At 41.1% G+C, this 22,905-nt stretch overlaps 1 protein-coding gene and 1 long non-coding RNA gene across 5 annotated transcripts in view; one reads left to right on the forward strand and one right to left on the reverse strand.

Annotated features, from left to right (window-relative positions):
• Nucleotides 1-22,904, forward strand: part of phactr3a (phosphatase and actin regulator 3a) — a 37,866-nt gene extending 14,962 nt beyond the window's left edge. Inside the window, exons 2-12 of one of the 3 annotated variants that reach the window (XM_034695654.1) lie at nt 6,140-6,304; nt 7,683-7,850; nt 8,581-8,793; nt 9,193-9,421; nt 9,624-9,871; nt 10,802-10,955; nt 20,622-20,677; nt 21,098-21,159; nt 21,276-21,416; nt 21,781-21,857; nt 22,265-22,904. In XM_034695654.1, the coding sequence (XP_034551545.1) occupies nt 6,140-6,304; nt 7,683-7,850; nt 8,581-8,793; nt 9,193-9,421; nt 9,624-9,871; nt 10,802-10,955; nt 20,622-20,677; nt 21,098-21,159; nt 21,276-21,416; nt 21,781-21,857; nt 22,265-22,280 (1,529 nt within the window). In that variant the 3' untranslated portion in view covers nt 22,281-22,904. Of the gene's footprint in view, nt 1-6,027; nt 6,305-7,682; nt 7,851-8,580; nt 8,794-9,192; nt 9,422-9,623; nt 9,872-10,801; nt 10,956-20,621; nt 20,678-21,097; nt 21,160-21,275; nt 21,417-21,780; nt 21,858-22,264 lie in introns of those variants that run through there. The other 2 variants (XM_034695655.1, XM_034695651.1) reach the window with 2 other exon arrangements.
• On the reverse strand, nt 523-11,568 carry LOC117821409. Of its 2 annotated transcripts, XR_004632966.1 has the most exons (7): nt 11,464-11,568; nt 10,785-10,889; nt 10,086-10,185; nt 9,653-9,848; nt 7,820-7,904; nt 6,068-6,254; nt 523-1,035 (listed from the first exon to the last, which is right to left on the reverse strand). It is a non-coding gene; the product is annotated as an uncharacterized LOC117821409 (long non-coding RNA). The 2 variants fall into 2 exon arrangements; XR_004632965.1 differs by lacking the exons at nt 523-1,035; nt 9,653-9,848 and having other exon boundaries at nt 4,983-6,254.
• Nucleotide 22,905: the final 1 nt, after the last annotated feature.

A 22,905-nucleotide genomic window follows, 5' to 3' on the forward strand; every position in this document is an offset into this window, starting at 1 on the left:
AATCACTTTGATGATCTAGAGGCTTGACCTTTGCTGACTCATGTCGCCTCACACCACACACGCTGTTTCCCCGAAATTAGTTCAAATCCCAAACAAGTTACAGTATCACATCATACATGTTAGGATGAGTCATCTTAACACATTTACCAAGATGCACAGCTTGGTCTGGTTCATGCCAGAACTTGTTTATTTGCGTACTTATTGACTGCTTTTTTATGATTTAATTAGGGATAGGTTTTTAGATGAGGGCGTGTATTTTATTAGGAGGGGAAACATTCTTTCTCCTCTTAATGAAATACATTGTGGTATGAAAAATGGAAATGAATCAACATAATAAAGAGAAAAACAAGGACATGACCTCGCTGTTCTCAATTATGGCTCTTGGTCTTCTGCCTAATGAATTTATGTTTGCAGAATTGTTCAAACTGCATTTCCTAATAAAGCTATCCGGAAGAGGAAATATATATTTACTCATTAGTATTTTTGATATTTATTTAATATGGAAACAGAGTTTGACAGGGTTGCATGTGACTGGATATGTTTTATATTGGTTATATCTAAAACAAGTCAGAACAGCGACTAAATAAATCTTGCAGAAGAAAGGAAGCTTTATGAAACAAGAATTTCAGATGTTATTAATGTCCTTGTTGGGTGGACTTTGCTCTATTTAGAATCGAGTTATTTTGCGAAGGTGTTCATTACTTCTCAGCTTATCCTTTCATAATTCACTCTATACTTGGAAACTACTGTTTTTGATTTCAGTCTTTCTCTTTCATTCATATTCTTTTCACTTCATGTTTCTTCAGCCCTTCTGCTCTGCTTTCTCCCTGCGAGTCGTTAGCCGTGCGCCCTGACTGTGGCCGAGCCCCCGAGGCAGCAGAGCTACAGACAGATGGCAGCACAGTTGTAAAGCCAGGGGGGTAAAGTGAGGAGGTTAGTTGGCGTGGCAGCGGGTAAGGAGGTGGTCCATTCAAGGGCACATTGTTAGTTGCTTGGGTGGAAGGCGCAGAGTGGCTGGAGCGAGGAACAGAGACTCTGTGGGGTTCACAGACATGGTAGGTTTTGAGGGTCAGTCTGATGTTATTTATAGCTGTGATGAGACCACTGAAGGACAAGCGTTGTAGTTTGCAGCAAAGGTTGTAAAGTGATTTATATATCCTTTTTTCATTAGAAACAGGTTTTTTGGAGAGATGCTTGTAGCAGGGAACTATAGAAGCTGAATTACACAAACAAATGGAACACTGACAATGCTAACGTGATAATGTGTTAGTAGGTTCAACATAGTGTTCAGTCTTCTGTTCTATAAGCATGCGTGCATGCTTTATTTCATCATGCGGGATAATGAGTTCATTCACAGTTAACGGTACACATATTTTAGAGAATGAATGCTTACTTCATGCTAAAGTAATGCATGACTCATGGTGAATGTCTGTTTGAATTGTTGTAGGATGCACTATTAGTTCCTGTTACTCATTAATAACTAATAATAACGTTACAGGTGATGACTACGTGTTTAATCTTAGTCACAATGTTAAACACGTAGTCATTACCTGAAGACTTGATGAGTAACAGAAACTAATGGTGCATCCTACAGGAATCCAAACAGAAATTCATCATGAGTCATGCATTACTTCAACATGAAAGAAGCATTCATTTGCTAAAAAATGTTTACCATTATTGTAAAGTGTTAGCCCTTTTCACCTGATGGAGGCACTGGAGTAAAACTTTGAAGGGATCACCAAAATAGTTCAGTTTTAGAACATCTGTGTTGAATTTCTTAGCAATCCATCCAGTAAAAGTCTAGAAAAAAAGCACAAAAATCAACCCGCAGTGTATCCCTAGAGGAAAACAAGGGTCTAACCTCTGGGAACCATGAATGTCTGTTATAAAATGTGTATCTTTTGACAGAGACATGTGACATAGTTAAACAAAAATAAAGCATTAAGGAGGCTTTGAGGGAAAAGTCAGAGCACCACCTAAGTCATTAGCATTAATCCAAAGGACCTAATGACATAATTCTGGTGACCATGAATGACTGCACAAAAGTTTTTTGCAATCCAGACATTTGTCTGGTACACTTGTCAATCAACCTGTCTCCCATCTACAGTTGACTCGCACTTTCCTGTTCTACTCTGGGAATCTGTGTTCAGCTCTGGAGTGACCCAGCACTTGGTACTTTGGTAATTATTGTGGTGATGACAAGTTAATTGTTGATGATGATAATGGAAGCTCTTAAATTGTTTGGTTGCTTCATTGTAGATGTTCCTTATTTTACAAAAAAATAATAATAATGATAATAAAAATCCTTATTTACTTTTGTGCATTGCCTTCACACTGCTTGGCAGTACCTGCATCCAAATGGTCTTGAAGCACTCTTTTACTCTTACTGATCTTGTTTCCTCTTGTCTAGATCTTTGCTAGTCTTGTTCTTGTTATCGTATGTACGTCGCTTTGGATAAAAGTGTCTGCTAAATGACATTGTAACATTGTAACCTAACTAACAGATATCTTTGCATTGGGAGCAACAGCACCAGAGTCTTGCTTGCAAGACTGGCTATCACATAATCAATCCTTGAATACTCAAGTTGGTCTTGTTATGCAGACAATTGGTGCAAACAGGTATTATAACAAATGATGCCCCAGTAAAATACTATGTTGATAGTGGAGAGCTGTTTCACTCTAATGTGTCTTTTTCTACTACAGTGATAGATTTAAAAACACAAACCCACTCATTAGATCAGTGATCAGGTGATTCAGCAAAGCAAGGCTTTGCCTCGTACAACCTCACTGCTTTAACTGTGCTGTTCATTTCATCCCCTCAATGTGATTACAAAAATTGTAAAGGTCACACAGATTCAGAGTTGTATTCATTGCTCACTCACATTTTTGCCTTTGTGTTGTCGGTGATACATCAGAGCTGGAAAATAAACCGGCACTTTGTATTTATCAGCGAAAATAATCTTTAATGTTAGATTCCTACACTTTAGAAGATACCTTTTAGTTAGCTCACCTTAGTCTGGAGGGGGTTGTGCTCACTGTGTACGTGTAAGGGGGAGATCTTATGCTCCTGAATGTGCTGACAAGCTGGTTAAGTGGGGTGTGGTCCCTGGTGGCACACTTACAGTCTCTCTTTTCTTGCCAAGTCACATTATTAGATTGCCCACTTTATCCCACTCTTAAATCATTTTGAGTTCAGACTGCACTAATGCAGTATAAAATATATTATGCAGACTTTATATTTGGGGTCTTTTATGAATGATATTACGTTTTCTATTAGGAATTTAATCTTTCATCCGGTGAGGAGCCAAAACGCCACCACCCGATTGGAATTACAGTGTGTGCAGACTAGTGTCTGGGAGAAGCATGGGCACACAGCAAACAGACTATTGGTCCGTTGCATCAGCACGACACATGGATTTAATAAATCCTATTTGCATTAGCATATTAATTAGAATTGCACGTAATCGCCACATGGTGCATGTAGTCCGTCCACGCTTATCTGACATACATTCGGATACATCCTCATCCAGCGGATAAAGAAAAAATCTCCATGTGTATGCATGTGTTTTCCCCTAATTTCCAAACTCTACCCAGACTCCTGTCATTTTCTGTGAACAACCGTCCCTTCTATGAAAAATGAAGAGTTACTTGATATGCATTATAAATAGCTGCTCTGTGATTGGAGGAGCTCAGATTCTCCTGCAAGCGCTTCCGTATAGCAACAACCCCCTCCCATCTCTCCTTCTCGCCTCTTCTCCCTGGAATCCCCCTTCTTTTCTCCTCCTCTCCTGAACCCCTCCCTCCCTCCCTCCCACCCGCCCTTCCTCTTGTCTCCTTCCCTGTTTCAAAATGCAGACAGAGCTTGTCCGCCATGAGGCTTCACCCCCTATTCCCACAATGCACTGGGTGCTTCCACTGGCTTAAGATGTGGCATGAAATGTCTGAGTAGGGGGCTCCTCTGCTCTGCTCTGCTCTGCTCTGCTCTCTCCTCTCTCCTCCTCTTCCTCTGAGCTACACACAGACTCGCTCCTCCCGCTGGCTCTGACTGCTGCGGCAGCATCTGGATGTGGTTGCCATGGCAACAGCAGTGGGCCTGACCCCACCTCCTCTCCCCCTCTCTTCTCTCACACTACACACACACATGCAGCCTCTCTCTCTCTGCCTCACACCCACACACACACACACACACACACACACACACACACACACACACACACACACACACACACACACACACACACACACACACACACACACACACACACACACACACACACTAACAACGCCTCAACCCCTCCCGCTACCCCTCTTCTTCTCTTAAGCTTTTTTCTCTGAGCGACTGGGTGCGTTTCCTTCAAGCTTGACCTGAATTCTGCGTGCGGCGCCACGTCTGCCATGCTGCATCTGTGACAGTAGTGATGATGACACGGTGAGACGGGTGTGCATGGTCAACTGACCTGTTTCCTGGAACTTTTACGCTCAAAGCCAAACTGTAAATTACCTCCTTTCATCTCATGTTAGCTTTTTCTTGTTATTACTTTTCCTGTCCTTTTCCTCTCCTCATTTCTTTGTTTTCCCTCCGCTCTTTTCCTTTTCTCTGTCCTCTTCTCTGCTTTTTAGTCTTTTCTTGGTTCCCCTCCCATTTCCTTGTTTCTTCCCTCCTTTTCCTCTCCTTTCTTCTCTCCTCCCCCAATCCCCACCACCACCATCACCACCCTCTCTCTTCCCCCTCCACATGTGCTTCGGGAAAGAAGCAAGGGGCAGCAAAAAAAAAAAAAGCATGAAAAGGAGTCAGCTGTATCCTCCCTCCTCCATCACTGTACTCCACATCACACCCTGAGACACTCAATCCCCCCCTCTTCAATCCCCAACCTCCTCCATCACAAATCCTTCCCTCCTCCTCCTCAGCTGAATATTGAACAAAGATATCAGCCTCCTGAAGGAAGATACCGCTGCAATTTTTGTCACATTGACGTATGTAGCACTTAAATAAATGCATTTATTGTACATTTCCTCTTTCTTGGCACTCTTAGCGACTGGATGCAGGCAAACAAGCAGCAATGTGAATGTACAGATCTGTGGACCCACACTTTTCCTGATATGAGTCACAACCATCATTCAATGGAATAGAAGTTTCATCTTGAGCCAAAAAAAGGGTCTCTGCGCACGCAGGAACGGCTTATATATTATTTTGGTTCAATTTTATAAACTGTGCTCATCAGTTGCTGCTTACTCCTTTATTTATTTCCCTAGGCAATTAGCAGGTGCTATCTTGGAGGAAAGAGCTATTCTTTGAAAGGAAAAACACATTAATTATCTGTGTTCAGACTATAATACAAACATGTGGTTCAGTCATATGCAACACAAGACGTGCAGGCACCCAAAACATGTCTCATAGGATGGAATGATGAAAACACACTGCATGCAGCCCTTGTTTTCTGCCTGTTTTGTAGGATTATGGTATGTCTTTTCACCTCTTTTTAAACACTGATTACTTTGGGAGACATCTGTCCTGTGAGAAATAGAACATCACTACAGTTCATTTTGGAAGAAGAGCAGTGTACCAGGAAAAAAAGAGGGTTGACACAATGAAAAACAATCAGCCCGTTTTTTTTCTACCAGGTAACTGAGTCTAATGCTGCTTCTGGGAAAGCAGTGCTGCTGGCACACCTGTTGGTCTCTGGGGAAATGGATCTTTTTGTAGTCTTGTGAGGCTGTCTGTGACTGTGTGCCGTTCTGTTCCTGTCAAATTCAGCCTGTGAGTTTGTTATTTATTTTGAAACATGACGTATGGCTCTGTGGGAGGGGGCTCACAGCCATGAGGGAGTGTGCTGTGATCAAATTAGTCTCTCTAATTCAATCTGTTCACAGCACTTGGAGTCCATCATGGTTTATTCAGTAAGGTGAGCATACTAATTGTGCTCTGGTTTCTCTTTCTCCTTGTTTCTCTGTCTCCTCTCACCCACTTTTCACATTTTTATTCATCCCTGCATGTCTTCAATCTGTCCCTCTGCACTGCAACACACTTCTACTATGCTGTTCCCTCTCTCTCCCTCTCTATCCTTACCCATTTTCATCCTCCTGTTGAATCTCTCGGCCCTCCTCTGGGCCTCTTTTTCCAACTCCTCTGTCCCTGTAGTAGATTTAGTCGACCAGCAGAGGGTGCTGAGGACAGGCTGCTTGGTGACCGGGGTACACACTCCACCCATCCGACGTAACAGCAAGCTGGCTACCCTGGGGCGCATCTTCAAGCCCTGGAAATGGAGAAAAAAGAAAAACGAGAAGCTCAAGACGAGTTCCACAGGTACAGAACTGGATGGGTGGTGAGTGCAGGGTGAAGTGATGTAGTGGGTGGCCTGTAGTACTTCAAGGTCCATGTCCACAAATAGATCCACACACATCCAAATTTCCACATTTCTCTGTATCTTCTATAATTAATTGGGTTCGGAAGGGATAATGAGAGGGTGTTTGGAGTATATGTGGGAGTTCATGCCGTTACTGTGTGAATTAAGTCAGTCCTCTTCAATTTGTAATAATTCGAGAGCACAGTTTTCTATATTATCACTCATTAATGGTGTTTGTCTGGTAGAAATGATTACCATTATGTGGCAAATCTATACAAAATAGCACTTACAACATTGTTTTATTGCAATGGACTATGCTTCAGATGTTCCATCAGACAAACCTCATTCATGTCTGTTATGTTTTATCATTAGAGCAAACAATATTTTCCATCCACGTGGTTAGAGGAATATTAGACAACTGTAAAATTACCTTAAAAGGAGCAGTGGGCTTTTATTACATTTGTATGTAATGTATGGGGGGTAGTAGGTTTATTACTCTATAAAATAGGTCTTAGCTCTGCAACACGATATAGCACATATGAGACACAAGCTGAGGCCTTATCACCATCTCCTGAAAATGATACCACACTTTCATTCAAATGTCACAATAAAAATCACATGAAGGTTCAACAGTTTTGATTGACTCCTCGCACAGTCACCTTGTGCGCCTGCTTTTAAAAGCAGTGATAGCAAGTATACCTGCACAATGTCCAGTATTCTGTTTGCTGAACACAAGGCTAAATGTGATGCTCTAGCTGTAATGGAGAGTGCTGTTGACTCAAGGTGACATAAAGACTGAATGTCATTCAGGGAAATGCTCATAGTTGGTCACATCACAGTACTGGTGAGGGGTTTGTCAGTCCGTCCCTTTAGTAGGTGCTCTTACTCTGCAAGTACACGTGACTCACTTAGAGGTGGATGCTTATGCCTCACATGTCTTTCCAAGGCTAATTGTCTAACTCTTTCAATAAAAAACAAAGAATGATACAATTTTATTGCATTATATAGAAAAGTGTCTTTTCAGCTATATCTCTGAGTGCAGATATTTAAAGTCAATGCTTTGATAAGCCTTTCTCTTCCCAATTACATTAGTTAAAACAGCTGAATCATATGCTCTATAATGAACAGGCCATTCTCACAAATAATTTGGATGGTCTCAGAGTGGACTGTTATAGTGAGAATATAGATCAGCTTTCAGAATAACAGAGAAATGTAAGAGATTAATCTAAAGGAGGTTTAGCATCAATGCCAGAGATTACTTTTTACATATGAAGATAATTCATGTGAATGTCCTGCAAAAATCCTAACGGCTACACATCTTCTTCTCCCCTCTCACAGATGTAGCATTATCTAGCAGTCTTCTATGCCACGACCCAAACTCCCCCACCCAGGGCTGCTGCTCAGATGGTACAGTCCGGCTTGGAGGATTCGGGGGATCTTTGAACTCAAACCTCACAGTCAGCAGTGTGGAGTACCTCGGTCCTGATGAAGAGCTGCCCCCACCTGGTAGGACAATCCCTCAAAACACTCAGTGTCAACGCATCAGGGGATGTTATAGAGCTGCAAGAGCAACAGATGAGAGAGAGAATGGATTTATAAAGTGGCTGGGTGTCTTTCTCTTACATTAGTAGTAGATCAATATGAAAGTACTGTTGTGGTTTTTAATAAAATGCTTGGAACCAATATGGCTAAAGATGATTTGTATAGAGTTGGACAAATACATTATGAATCATAATGTTAAAAGTGCAGACACTTTAAATAGACCATTTGATTTTTATTTGTTTTTTGATTCTATGTGATCCATAAAGACATTGGTTCTTCTAATAGCATCGTTTTGTGAATTCATTCTGTAAACTTTCACCACTAGAGGGCAGCAAGACAGTCCAATGCAGTTCACTGCCTCCAATTTCATTTACAATAGGAGGTGTACAATATGCATAACTACATGCAAAACCAGTGTATTGAAGTCAATTTCAAACAGCAGTTCTGGTAATTTTGTAATGCCCTCCCTGAAATAAAAATAAAAAACAACACTCCTTCAATATGTATGTTAACAGTCATTCCCTTATCAATTTAAGTTATTGTTTAAACTTCCCTTCATTCTTACACAATGTAAGTCAGATGTATGTTTCCCATGTTTTAACTTAAGACTATTATTTTAAACACTGTTCTCCATGCAGTATCAAAGAGGATTTACATTTTCACTATTTTCCCTCTTCATTCCTCTCTGTCACAGCTGCCCCTCCCCAGGAGTGTGATCAGGAGGAGGACAATGTATTGTTACTACAGGATGAAGGAGGAGAGGAGTTGCACCTCCCCGGGGATTTATCCGAGGGGCTGCAGGACATGGGGGAGCAGATGGAGGAAAGACTAGAAGAGGAAATCCCTACAGGAACTTCTCCACCACAAGTACCTCCAAAACATTTTGCCCAGCTGAGTACTGGAGATGGTGGGTATTTACATCTACTGTGCATTGAACACTTAATGAGCATTCAAACAGTGATTGTTTTAAAGATGCTACACAGTTTGAACTACAGTTGGCTGTTTGATTGAAGTTAGTGGTACCTAAAGCTATCAAACTTATAGCCAAGTATAAAAAGTAGTATTTCCTTATTTGTAGTTGATTATTATATGTAGTGGCACATTACAAAAGTATAGAAGCTTAAAACAAACAAACAAAAAGAAATAAGACATAGTGGGACAATTTGTGCTACACTTTAATTTGGTGTTAATAGCAACCCTGTGTAAGTAGGGGAAAATATCTGTTTCCTTCTTTCTTGTAATTGTCAAACATATCACTCACTTTGCATCTTTGCACTGTTTTTCATCTTCTCCCTCTCTCCTCTAGATTCAGGCCCTGTGTCGCTCCCCACTCACCTGCCAAACTCCTACCTCCCTAAGGAGCCTCTATCCAGGGCTACAGAGAGCATGATTTCAATGACCCTTCCACTACGAGGGCCCCTCGGCAACTCCTCAGGGTCCCCACATCTAGGCAACATGATGCACCCTCCAATGCCCCCTAGCTGTATTATGGAGGAACTGCAGAGAGCCTTTGCTTCTAAGAATAGACAGGAGAGGTGAGTCCTCAGAATGACCTCATACAACAGCCTCCTCTCTCAGACTGCACATGTATTAAAACAAATGAGTTACTTTGAAAGTGGTGTAAGGCTAAGCTTAAGTTATACCTCAAATCTATTATTAATCCCAGATGTAATTCTCAACTCATTTTACAGCTGCCAATGTTATCCTTCAATTACCTATCTTTCTTCTTCCCGTTAGTGTACATGAAGGATGTGAGCAGAGCTCACCTCCCCGGCTGTGGTGCTCTGATGGTCGGCTCTCCCGCTCCTGCAGCTCAGAAAACCAGCACACATCATCCTTGATGGGAAGCTGTGTGATAGGTGGGTCTGACTGGCCCAAAAAGGAGGCGGAGGAGAACAAGGAGAACGTGCGGCAGGACCATTGCTTCTCCAACACCTCAGGCCTCCCCAATGACTTGGAAGGCTGGAATGATTCCGTTATATCTGGTGGGTTACAGAGCTAGAACATGTTTTTTAAACAGCTGTTTGTTTGTTTGTTTGTTTGTAAGCATCTCAACTTCTACGCATGATTTTCTTTGTTCTATAAATGTAAGTAGTCGCTTTACAATGAAGTATTGATTTGCATATTTTAGTATTTGCATTTGAAACTGTTTTACTTTAATACAACATGAACATGTAGTCTTGAGAATATGTTACTGACCTGCCTTAAATCCTCATTGCTGTTGCCAGCAAGTTAAATACACAGTAGTTTGTTTAGGCCCCCAGAGAATTCCCAGTCACGACTCCTATCCTGTAAACTCCTATATTTGGGAATTTGCACAACTTAAAGCATCAACACAGCAGTTCTGTACAGCTTTACAGATCATTTTAGAATCAGTGTCCAGTGTTTTGGTTTAAGGGTACATTACTCTATTGTTTGAATTCACTCTCATCATTTCTTACCCCAGAGTTTTTATTTAAAAAAAACATATGCTCAGCATACATAGTAGACCAAATTAGCAACTGTCTGCTAGACACACTGGAGAACTTAGCAGCCAATATATAAGAGCAATATATCTATGTCAGCTGAAGATCAAAACTGAGCTGATAAGTAAGTAAATATTAGAGAGTAAATATAGCTGACCTAGAACATGGCTAAAACTGAGGGCTAGTGTTCTGTGGCAAAGGTTGTGTAACAAGAAGGATGAATTCACAATCACAAGGTCATAAGACGACAAGATAGCTAATTGAGCTATTAATACATTTATATAATAGAACACATTAATACAGGTCTTTAAATTTATTTTAAAAGCCCTATATAATAGGATGGAGAGTAAATTGCAAAAATGAATTAAAACAATGGTAGCTGTCTACAAAGAATGATAATACTGAAAGTTGCACTTCCCTTTGTAATAATCACCTTGTGTGTGTTTTCAGGCACACTTCCTCGCAGGCTAAGGAAGGAGTTGCTTGCTGTCAAACTACGAAACAGGCCCAGCAAACAGGAGCTGGAGGACAGGAACATCTTCCCAGTAAGAAGCGACCAGGAGCGCCAAGAAATCCGCCAGCAGATTGAAATGAAACTTGCAAAGTAAGGAATAAATTCTTTTCTGTATTTTATATCATATACATAGCATCGAGAATGTGTTTTCTGGAGTTACTGTGATGTTTGAAGTTGCAATATTGTTTTTGATAAAGGCCTGTGTCCACTCAAGGCGGTATTTTGTGCTGGCAGCGCCAACAACCTCAATGCCTCTAACTAGCATTTACTACCGCTAGGTTATGAAAGGTGCGTCCTAACACTTCTGTTTCCCTTGCGAGTGATCATTATGTCTGCTGTAAGTTGCTCTGTATGCTTAACAGTTCATTTTCTTAAAATATATTTTTCAAAGGAAATGTAAAAACAATGGAGATTGACTATCTTGGCTTTAGCAACAACTTTGCCTGGAAATTTCTCTCAAAAAAAACAAGTCTGGTTAGTCTCTCTCTGTAGTGACAGATTTCTTGATTCAGTTTGAAATGTCACTTGGTTAGTTGGAGTACTCTTTTCTGACGCGTGTCCACCGTCATTCATAAAAGAAAAGGAATCGATTACTCACAGGTCCGCAGTTCAATCTCAGTTTATTCCATGAGAGTTTTTCCAATTTCTTCCACTGAAAACTGCTCAAACACACACCTGTGCCTCCTGCCTTGTATAATTGCTGGCCCTGCCCATACCTAAATCCAGCAGGTAAGTTCCCAGCCTAAGTAAAAAATGGCTTCTACACTCTCTGCCTTTTTTATTGACAAAGTTGATATTAAGGGTTCCCCCTCTTCTTGATTTTGACTGGTCATGGGGGAGAATGGACATTGACCAGCATGGCAGTGTTGAAAAAGTTGAACTATTTTGAATTGAGAGCTCTGTAGTTAACAAAAATATATTTCCCCTCATTTGCATGAAAAATTTGTGTCATTGGCCACGGTTACATGATGTTTTTTAATTCGGAATTAATCATTCAGAATAAAAAAAATTGGAATTAAACTATTCTCCTTCGTGTTTACATGGAAATAGTAATTCCGAATTGAGGTTTACATGGAAAACACATTTAATCGTCTTTATTCAATTCCGCTTAAGGTCTGGGGGTGGGGAAGGGTTCTGATTGGACAGGGGCGGGCGTGACGAATTTACATCTACCGGAAGAAAACAGACTCCAGTTCCTGCTTCTTTTATTTTCTTTTGTTTCTTTTTCTTTAAAAGGATGCAAAATGTACAGTTCTTTCATTTGTTGTAAAGTTACAGGAGTTAATGAAACAGCTAAAAGAAGGACCAGCAGTAAAAAGACGATACATTTGGACACTTCGTTAATTTTAACAAATATTTTAGATCTAGTTCAAGTTTTAAGATGAAAAGACAAGTTTAATCACATTTTAGTCTTTTTTTGCCCTTCGTAGTTTTAGTCAATAAAAAGTCCTTACATTTAGTCATTACCTCAACGCAACATTGATTTGTGCAGCCCATCAGAAATTAGTGTCAGGTTTTAGTTGTGTGATATCCACATTCCTTACCTTAGTGGGATGATTTAGCCCACAGTATAATGCTGCTGTGTTGTCCCTGCTGATTGATCTGTGGGTAATGCACTGGCTATATTGAATTTCTATGACTTCAATAAAAGTGCAGTAAACACCTGAGTGTGTTCACAATGAAGAGGGTTGTGTTGCACTTGAAGCATTGTCCCTTACTGTGCCTGTGGTGACTGGCGCACTGGACAGACACTCAGTTCACTACACTCTCAACTGCACGTCATCTTTGATGAGAGTTGATCAAAACCACGAAGCATCTATTTAAATATACTCTGACATATCACCAAACAAGAGTAATTTGAGGCTTTGACACAGATCTGGTAATGGTAATAGTGTCAAAAATGGCAAACATCAAATGTTAAACTGACATCACAGGTGGCTGGTTGAAGCTTTGGCATCAGGAAAATGAAATCATCCACAAAAATGAGAAAGATGTACAGAGGCAGTGAGAATTTGACCAGCAGCCCACTTAGTGCAGACAAGTGACAAAATAAAAACTGTACCCCTACATCATCGTGACATCATAGCCCCATCTCGTCTTGTTCAGGAAAACTAAACATACTTTTGTCAAAGTTTTTATCATCAGTGATTTACTTTTAGCTCGCCATCGTTGTATCTTTGTCATAAAAACAAAGGTTGTTGACAAACACTTATCATCATCATTTTTGTCAAAGAAATTAACACTGTTTGGACGCTTTGAGGGTTTCCTGTATAATCAGTAGATACATACTCATCAAACACAGTATTTGATTTTATCACAGCAGAATAATCTCTCTACAAACCACAGTATCAGAAACACATCACAATGCTGTGCAGAAATCTTAACAAACAGAAAAAAATGTTATTTTGTTTATTTATTTATTTATTTATTTATTTTAATGAAGTTGTTTTTGTGGGAACCAGGGCGCCCGGAATAAACCCACTCAGGCACTGAAGAGCATGTTAAAGCCTGGGTGTGTGTTGTCTCTGGTGGTCTTGGGTCTGCCTCCTCCGCTTCTTGTACTGGCGGCGGCTCTTAGGAGTGAGGGACTTCTTGAATCTCCTCTACAAAGAGACCCTCTCCATCCCAAAAGACTCGTGGACCATCTCAGGTGTTGTCCCAGATGTTTCTTGGTCCATGTCCTGAGTGTCTTCCTCTGTGTCTTCCTGGGTGATGTCAATTGGAAGTGAGGGATCTTCGCTCTTCAGACACACTTGATCCTCCTTTTTTTTTGGAGCTCCTCCACGTCTTCCTGCTGAGCCTGACTGACCTCCTCCTGGTGTTTTAATTTGGAGGCCAGCTCAAGGCAGCTGCTGGACTTTTCTTTCAGCTGACTTGTCATTTTTTCCTGCTGCTCTCCATTTAACACCTCTTTGTTGAGGGCCTCTTTCTGCAGGTTCTCGATCTCCTGCTTCAGGGTCTCATTTTGGGTGGTCAGCTTCAGTTCTGTGTTGAGTTTTGCCTGAAGCTGACGCCTGACTTCCTCCAGATCAGCCTGGAGTCTGTCTGCCCTCAACATCTCAGTCTGCAGTTGATTATTCTAGGATGAAACCAGATCCAGGAGTTCTTTGGTCTTAGCAGCATTCTTTGATTCCTCCTCTGGTCCTCGTCCTAACAGCTTCGCCTATAGGATCTTCACCTCCTGCTCCAGGGATCGTTTGTCTGCTTCCAGCTTCTCCACCTGCTCGGCGTCTTGTCTTGCCACATCAAGAAGCATATATCTGAACTCCCCACGTTCTTTACACAGGTTTTCAGCCCTTGTCTTTTCAGCCTGGAGCTGGTGTTTAAGGGATGAGATGACACCCTGGAGCTCTTGTATCTTGTCTGGATCAGAATCAGTGTTGGAGTTGTGTGGCTTTGGACCACTCGAGACTATCTCAGAAAGCTGTATTTTTTGAGCAGCAATGACTCCTATGAGCTCCTCCTTCGTCTTCAGGGAGTAATAAGACATGTCCTGAGGAGGGCTGCACTTAGGGTTCAGGTGCTTGAGCTGTTCTCTGAGCTGCCTTCTGTCTTTCTCACAGTCCAGCAACCCATTGCGCTCCTCCTTCACCCTTTGCTGCAGAAAAGCCACTTCGATCTTGTTGGTGCACACATTTACAGAAAGGTGGAGAAATCAGAACAGGGGCAGATTTACGGGGGGTTTGTAGACATGCCAGGGACACATATTTCAGGTAGAGAACCATTACAAAGTCGATTTTGCATGATATGTCACCTTTAACTTTAACATAACTGTTATATTTTTCTTCTATAGTTTGAACCCCTTTATATGTACACATAACTGCTCTTGTTAAAAATACTAGAACTCTCCTTTAAAGTGGCACATGGCTGAACATATCTGCCCACAAAAAGCAACAATCTATAAAACTCTTTCTCTTGATTCCCATTTCAACGATGCTCTCAAGTCCGTGTTACTTATACTGTATATTAGTGTTATAATTACAGCTCAGGTAAAACAAATTACAAAGTGCCGAATCACTCTTTCATTATTCATGTGAGCATCAGAATCAAGGTGAGATTTTAGATATCTTTTAGATAACCAGTGTGTTTTTTCATTGACTTCAAACTAAACATTTATGAAAAGATCCTGAATCATTACTGAAGTTAACAAAGTAGGAATGTTGCTGTGGAGTGCGACAAAACAAACAGAAACAGTAACTTGTATTGGATTTTCTTGAAGTATTTTATTTATTCTTTTTTCAGCAATTACAGCCTGTTTCACTTCTGCTCGCTGAGGGGATAGTTTGGAGAAATTCAGAAAGATTTTGTAACTTTTAGACATTAATACCTCAAAATTCTGTATGTCAAAAAGGTACGCAGGCTTAAAAATATCATAAAGCGAAATGAAACAATACACTCAACTCATCATACATGTTTCATGGCTTGTTGACAGTGTTGATAAAAGGCGTCGGCTGAAATTGTTTTTCAGGGCAGATACATTGAGTTCATGAGAGTGAAAACCGATACCCAGATCCAGTATGCATCTAGGTAAAATGAAAAACTTCCTGTCAAAATGTAGAATTTGGAATATTACAAACTCAAACACAATTAAAAAAAAAAAAAAAATGTTTAGTCAACATCATAAACAGGAGTTAACAGTCAACCAGTGACACACTTCAGTTACGTCACACGGTACAGTTATATCCAGCCAATCAGATAATGTGGACGAGACATTAGAGGAAACAGATTAGTGAGTCAAAACGGATCCAGAGTGAGAGAGACACCAATATTGGAGCCAAACTAGCTAACTCCTTTTTTAATCAATTAATTTTATCAGTGATCAATATAAAAAAGCAGATACAGGTAGTTTGTCAAATTTTGCATATTACCCCGATAACCGGCCAAGGCTGATACTCTGTTGATCTGTAGTAACTAACCAAGTTAGTGTTCAAGCTCTGGAGGAGAGATTGACAAATAAAGCGTGAAGTCTTTGTGATTTACATTGTTGGTTAGGTGAAAACGTCATTTGGAAGTATCAATTTGAACTGAGAAAAACTTTTATACACATATTACCCAACCTTTTAAGAACATTTTAGGGATGGATCAATTAATCATAATAAAAATAACAGATAGATTGATAAAAAATAAGTTACATGGGGCCCTATGAAATTTATAAAGCATCTTGAAGAACGTAATTTACAAGGTGCTTTACAGACAGAGCAAAGGCAGAACTACAAGTGTTACAATAGACAACTAAACATTAGTTTTTCAAAAAGATAAAGATTAGGTTAAGATACAGTAATCACTAAGACAGAACAATGAGATTCACAGATAAGGTGTATCAATGCAAACCCAACACAGATGGGAAGACAGGTGCACTGGCAAAGTTATTTTTCGGTTGATAAACTCTTAATTATGTCAGTTACACAACACCGAACAGTAGGAGGAGGTGAGAGAAAAAAGTTGTCTATCTAAACGATTATGTGATGTGTTTGCACAGACTTGATCCATGCAATTTGTTGTTTGGGTCTTTGACTCAATGCCAAGCCATGTACTGGCAAGACTCTACTGAATTTTGACTAAATGAAGAAGAATCAAAATGTGAGGAAATACTTCATCTTTCAAAACGAATGTGAGGAAGTCCCAGAAATCCAAAATTAGAAAGAAAGAACAGTAAATTCCCAGATGCCTTTAAAGGTACGACTTTTCTCACAATTTCTGGAAGGCAGCAAGTACATGCTCACGCTGCTTCCAGGAACACTCCTTGTACATGATGCTCAGTTGATGTTGTGCTTTCCTGTTTGGACATCAAGGGAACAAACATTTTTTTTAAACACAGCTTAGACAAAGTAGCATCCAAAGACTGACAGCAGCAGTCTCGTGTGTGAATGTGTCACAAGACCTGTGTTCTTTAACACCCTCATATCAAACGGCGGCACGCTACTGCGTTACATAACACTCTCAGTATTAACAGCCAAGAACCTCCCACCTCCCACACCTCCTACAGAAAAAGATTTATCAACTGTCTGTGAGACAACTAAGAATACTGCCTCCCAGACCTATTCTTAGCAGCTGGAAGAATCTTATAGTTGTTTGAGAAATAGTGTAGCATTGGTCACAAGCTCACGAGCACACATTTATATAAAGGTGAAGACAGTGCATGACTGCTGCTTGCGTAAGAGCCAGCAGGGTCTGTGTTTGTAGAGGCAGAGAGGTTCCACTTGTGGCACAGCAGTGAGAAGCTGCTCATTATATAAAGATTTGGCTCCATACAGCACAGAGTTCAATTGACTCACACTTTGATTTACGGATGTTTACGATTGTCATAAATGCAGAATAAATTAAAGATCTTGAGAGGATGAAAAAGTGTTAAAGTGTTTGTGATGAAAACAAAGTCAACCTTTTCAGTGTAAAGGCCTCAAAACACGACAGCTCTTACATTTGCAGATTTGGTTTAGAGTTATTATCACTCCCGACGGCCCAGGGCTTGGAGTGAACAAATAGTGCTTTGACAACAGTGCTAAGCACATACAAGACAATGTGTTTTTATCCTACAGCCTGTGCATACATTGAAGGCATACTGCACCATTTTAGAAGGAACTCCGGGCTAAAAATAGCTCAGAATCGTGAAGAGGAGGAAGAAAAAAAAAGCTCATTTCCCTTGGGAATTCATACTGAATGACAAAACAATCCATCAAACACTCCTCTGGATTTCTCACAGTGCCTCCCATAGTAGATTAAATGTGCACTTTATTCTGTCCTATCTACAGCACACAGTGAAACCTGATTGTTATATTTGCTGCCGATCAAGCAGAAAACACCATCAACGCTCATGGTGGATAATGACACCTTGTCTATCTATTGTGAGAGTGATAGATGACCTTTCTATCTTTAGAGACTCCCTGGCTTGCACTCTTGCTACAGCCCCACTCCGCTGTTTCTAATCTTAGTCCCTGACACTGTTCAATAATGCATCTCCCCATACTCTCCCTTCTCTCTACAAGTGTGTTGTAGGGGAGTTAGATCTGCAGTAATAATAGACGGGGGAGCAGGTGGGTGCTGGCTACTGTACATGAAAAGGGAAGAATGCTGGGAATGGCCATTTTTGTCTTTTAGCGCAGTTGGCAGCTGAGATAAAAGACTGAAGTCTCTCCCACCCACTCACCCACTGGTCTTTTATTCTTTGTTTGAGATTGTCATTCCTCTCTTGGCTGGCTTAGTTACACTTTCTATTCTCACTAATTTTGTCACAGAACATCCTGAGCGGTAAACGGAAACCCTTATACCGACGGGCGTTTATGCGTCATCATGGTATTCTGGGGGTACCTTTCTACAATTTCAAATCAAACTTGGGTTCAGAAAGCAAATGGCGGGAAACCAGGGCAATGAGTCAACGTGTTTTTCCCATGTAGTGATGTTTCACCTCTTCCCGAAAAAATATTCTCTCAGGCTTGACAGCGACACAGAGGGGTTGTGATTCATTTGGTTCCCCAGAACAAAATGTGGTCATGTTACCAAAATAGTATTCAGTACTGTCTGTGATGTGAGAGTTCTTCAGCTCATGGACAAAAAAAAGCGTGCTGTTGCTAAAAATAGCCAGATTCTCTGTATGGCACACACGACTCTGTGTGTAATAGTAAAATCTCCATTAGTGTGTTGCTAGGCAAAAGTGAGAATGTCTGTGGGAGGACTCTAGTGTCTCAAAGATACCAAGTGTTGTTGCTAAGCAACCCGGCGACCAGGTCAATAATACAGTGGATGGTTGTATTCGCTGGGGCTTTGGGAGTGATTTTCCGTTTCATCTGTTTAAAATGTAATAGGGTAAGAGCTCTTGGATAACTTTGTTTGTTTATCAAAGAGTGGGGAAACATTTTAATGAGCTGTTCACTCTTGATGAGATTTAACTTATCTACGTAAACTACTGAGATAAGAAAAGGAACCTTAAGCAGGGTCATAAAAACACAGTGGAGGGGGGGGGTGATCAAATCCTCACGTACTGATTATGCACAGAGCTCTGAGGACAAATTTCCATCTTGTTTCTCTGAAGAGAATTTGCAACAGAAGTCAATGCACTGAATAGATTATCAGGCTATTCCTGGATGTCTAGCCACACGTGTGCTTATGAACTCATTGATTGCTTGTCTGTATGCATCACTTTGTAGATGTGTGCAAGCGTGATGTACCGTCTTCAGCTTCTCTACCCATGTTGGTTCACTGATGGAGAGGAGATGTAGTAAACAACATGACAACTGCTTACTACATAATGTAGCTGGATACTTTCTTTTGTGTTTAAATTGTGGAATCTGTTGTTTAACACATTCATGTAGTGCAAACAGGGTTTAGAACCAGTGCCCCTCTGCACACCATGCAGCCCAAACCACCTTTGTGGGTCTACAGGTCTCAGAAGGTGTGACCTAACTTTGATCCATGAAAGGACATAACTATAAAGTGTCCAGCGTCACCCTGCGTGAGGGGATAAAAAGAGTCCTGCTGTGTGGCAGCATTCTGCCCGCTCTGTCCTTTCCACCTCTGGAGGTGTGCCGTGGGGTGTGCCACATGCTGTTCAAAGCTGAGCCCTGTTGAGCTGCTCACATTTATTATTTATACAAAGTATGAATAGTTCAGAGGAGAGAGGGAAAACATTGGATTTTAGAGACCTTTGGGAGGCTTTGATGGTAAAGGAATATAACAGCTTGAAATAAATGTACTGCATGTGATCTGTATGTTGAAAATTGATTGCTTACAGTGCAAAGTAGAGCTGTAACAGATCATTCAATACACTACCAGTCAAAAGTTTGGAAACACCTTCTCATTCAATGTTTTTTACTTATTTTAATCATTGTAAACACTGTAGATTAATACCAAAGACATCAAAAATATGAAAGAACATATATGGAATTATTTAATTAACAAAAAAGTGTTAAACAAAGCAGAATATGTTTTATATTTTAGATTCTGTAAAGTAGCCCCCTTTTTCCTTCATGACAGCTTTGCACACTCTTGGTATTCTCTCTGTCTGCTTCATGAAGTGGTCTCCTGGAATGGTTTCTAATTAACATGAGCCTTGTCAAGAGTTCATTTGTAGAATGACTTACCTTCATAATGTGTTTGAGACCATCAGTTGTGTTGTTCAGAGGTAGGGTTAATACACAATGGATAGCCCTATTTGACTACTGTTGTAATCCAGATTATGGTGAAACCAGATTATTTCATAGTTTTGATGTCTTCAGTATTAAACTGCAATGTTGAAAAAAAGAAATGATGCAACAATGTGTGTAAAATGATTGCTCCAGTAGCCCAGTGTATTGTAGACCAGAAGGAGGCTGGGGATGCCGTGAGTGGGAGCCTTTTAGTCTCCACCCCCTTCCTATTATGCATGCAGTAACCAGGGAAACTAGAGGAGTCTCGCCCAGGCAGCTGATCACGACCCAGTTCAAAAGCGCTCGTAGTCTGAGTCGGATAGTAGAGTAAAGGAGCTGCTTCTGAGGAGCAGACGACACGAACCGGCCACTGCAACTGAAATGCAGCATCTCGACACCAACTAATAACTTGGTGGAGAATTCTCAAACCGGAGAATTAGCGCTTCTTTGACTATTCCAGATGTGGGGAGCGCCTCTGCCGAAGCAGCACAGCCGTGGTTTGGATGCGAGATGGAGACATAGGGGATTCCTCTCGAGAACGCGCACAGTGAAGAAGAAACTACAGCCTGTTTAGGGAGGATAGGGGGACAGTTCAAGTGAAAATGGTTCAAAACGTGGTCTTGGTGTTTCTCCGTAGGAGGCTGAGCCAGAGACCGAATGTGGAGGAGCTGGAGAGTCGGAACATCCTGAAACGTGAGTTCACACTCTGCGACTTTTGTTTTCAAACTATCACTACTTATATTCACGATTAAGAATACACTGTCAATGTATGGAAGCTATACTAAAACAGTAAGCGGGGGAAGACGGTGCTTATAAATAGCACAGAATGCCAAGTGTTGTTCATTATTCAGCAGCTGAAGAACGCACGAGTGCACATTCTCACTCACACTCACTTTACTGTGATCACTGTCAGAGGTGGTGGGAGCTGAATTTGTACAAAGACTCACAACATGGCACACATATTTTTGTAACACTTTGGTAGCATTACAATTTAATTGATGTATGAGCTCTTTAACTCTTAAAAACAAATGCTGGTATCTTAAGTTTTCTTTTTAGAATATTTAATAATTGATAAAGAGTGAATTTCTAAATTGGATGTTTTCTTTTCCCCAGAGAGGAACGACCAGACAGAGCAAGAGGAAAGGAGGGAGATCAAACAGAGACTAAATAGAAAGGTAAGACAATTGTACATTTATTTGTACTGTAAATAGGAGGTGTGAAGGAGGACAGTTTAACTCAAATGAACTCAGAGCCATATCTTAACACTTGTTCAACCTGTTGTTTGCTCCAGCTCAACCAGCGGCCCACGGTAGACGAACTTCGAGACAGGAAGATTCTGATCCGTTTCAGTGACTATGTGGAGGTGGCCAAAGCTCAGGACTATGACAGGAGAGCAGACAAGCCCTGGACTCGGCTCTCGGCAGCAGACAAGGTGTGTGAGGAAACAAAAAATCACTTTGACAGTGAAGAAACTTGGAATTTTTGAAACAGCACCCAGACATATTGACCTGTCTGACCTGCTTTATCACTTACACTCAACAAAACGTGTTTAGTATTTACGCCAGCCTGATAACAGTACTCCCCAAATACGATATGACCTAATGCTCATCAAGACTGTGTGCATCCCATGTTGTAGATATCAGCTTATCTCTGAAACCCTCTGCTCTCTGTAGTTTTTTGGGCTAATTATATTTCCTACTCCTGTTTTTATTTTGCTGTACAAAAGCTGGAGCCCCCCAAAGGCCCAGCATGTACTCAGGGACGTACTATAATACCCATTTTTCTCTTCCACACAGGCTGCCATCCGAAAAGAGCTGAACGAGTTTAAAAGCACGGAGATGGAAGTGCATGCCTCCAGCAAACACCTAACGAGGTCAGTATTGTGAAGAGCATGTCTGTGTACATGTGAGGGGGGGAAGCATGTTTTGCTCTATTCTTGGCAGGAGTGTTCTATATTTAGCTCTCCCTCCTCATGCAGAGAGCGCTGAGGAGCTAAAGATAGATGAGAGTGCTTCTAAAATGGGGGGAGGGTGTCCTCTGGAGGGCTCGTGCCACCACGCGGGGAGAAGTGATAAAATGCTAGGTTGTCCTTGGTTGAGCTTTGGAAAAAAACAGGGGCCCTCACGCGCTGTAGTAGTGACATAGAGAGAGGGTGGCATTGAAAGTACATCAGCACATTTAATGGCGGCTAAAAATAGACGCATGTCTGAAATAAAAGCCGGGTATGAAGACAAAGGCACCCTCTGCTCTCCTTGTTTAACACATGGTTTGTCTCTACAGGTTCCACCGGCCGTGAAAGCAGGGACTTTCTTCTGTGAAGAAATGCTGAGCTTGGGAAATTTTCTGGAGCTGCTCGAAGCTGCTCAGCCGGGACGGTTTAAAGAGCCTGGAGCCTCCTGGTCTTCAGCGTGTCCTTAACATTCTTCCAGCACCCTGGACTGTGGTATCATATCATATGAGAGGATGGGTGTGGGAGAGAGGATGATTTGCGGCAGTGTGTCCTGGAGACTACTGAACGTCGCCTTATGAAAGCTGGCTGGTGGAAAAGGAACATTGGAGGAGCCCCCCCGACTCTCAGGATGAGAGCGGAGGAAAAAAACTATCTTTTCATTCAGTCAGTGTTTTTTTTTTTTTTTTTTTTTTGTACTATTTCATGGACTTCTTTGACAAGGCAGTGTGAATCCGTGTAGTGGGAGGAAGTTGTGCATGTGACCAGCTTCACCTTTTCTTAACTGATGAATAATGTGTCACTTGGACTGTGTAAAGACTGTGCAGTCTGCGGGAGAGGGTACTGGGGATGAATTTGATATAAACTGTACATACAGTATGTCAATCTGAATGAGACCATCAATGTCTTCACTGAAAAGAGAAATACCTTTGTAAGCACTTGTCTTCAAAATACAAGGTCTTTTTTTAAGAAC

Source organism: Notolabrus celidotus, chromosome 11, assembly GCF_009762535.1.
Source record: "Notolabrus celidotus isolate fNotCel1 chromosome 11, fNotCel1.pri, whole genome shotgun sequence".
Taxonomy (NCBI): Eukaryota; Metazoa; Chordata; class Actinopteri; order Labriformes; family Labridae; genus Notolabrus; species Notolabrus celidotus.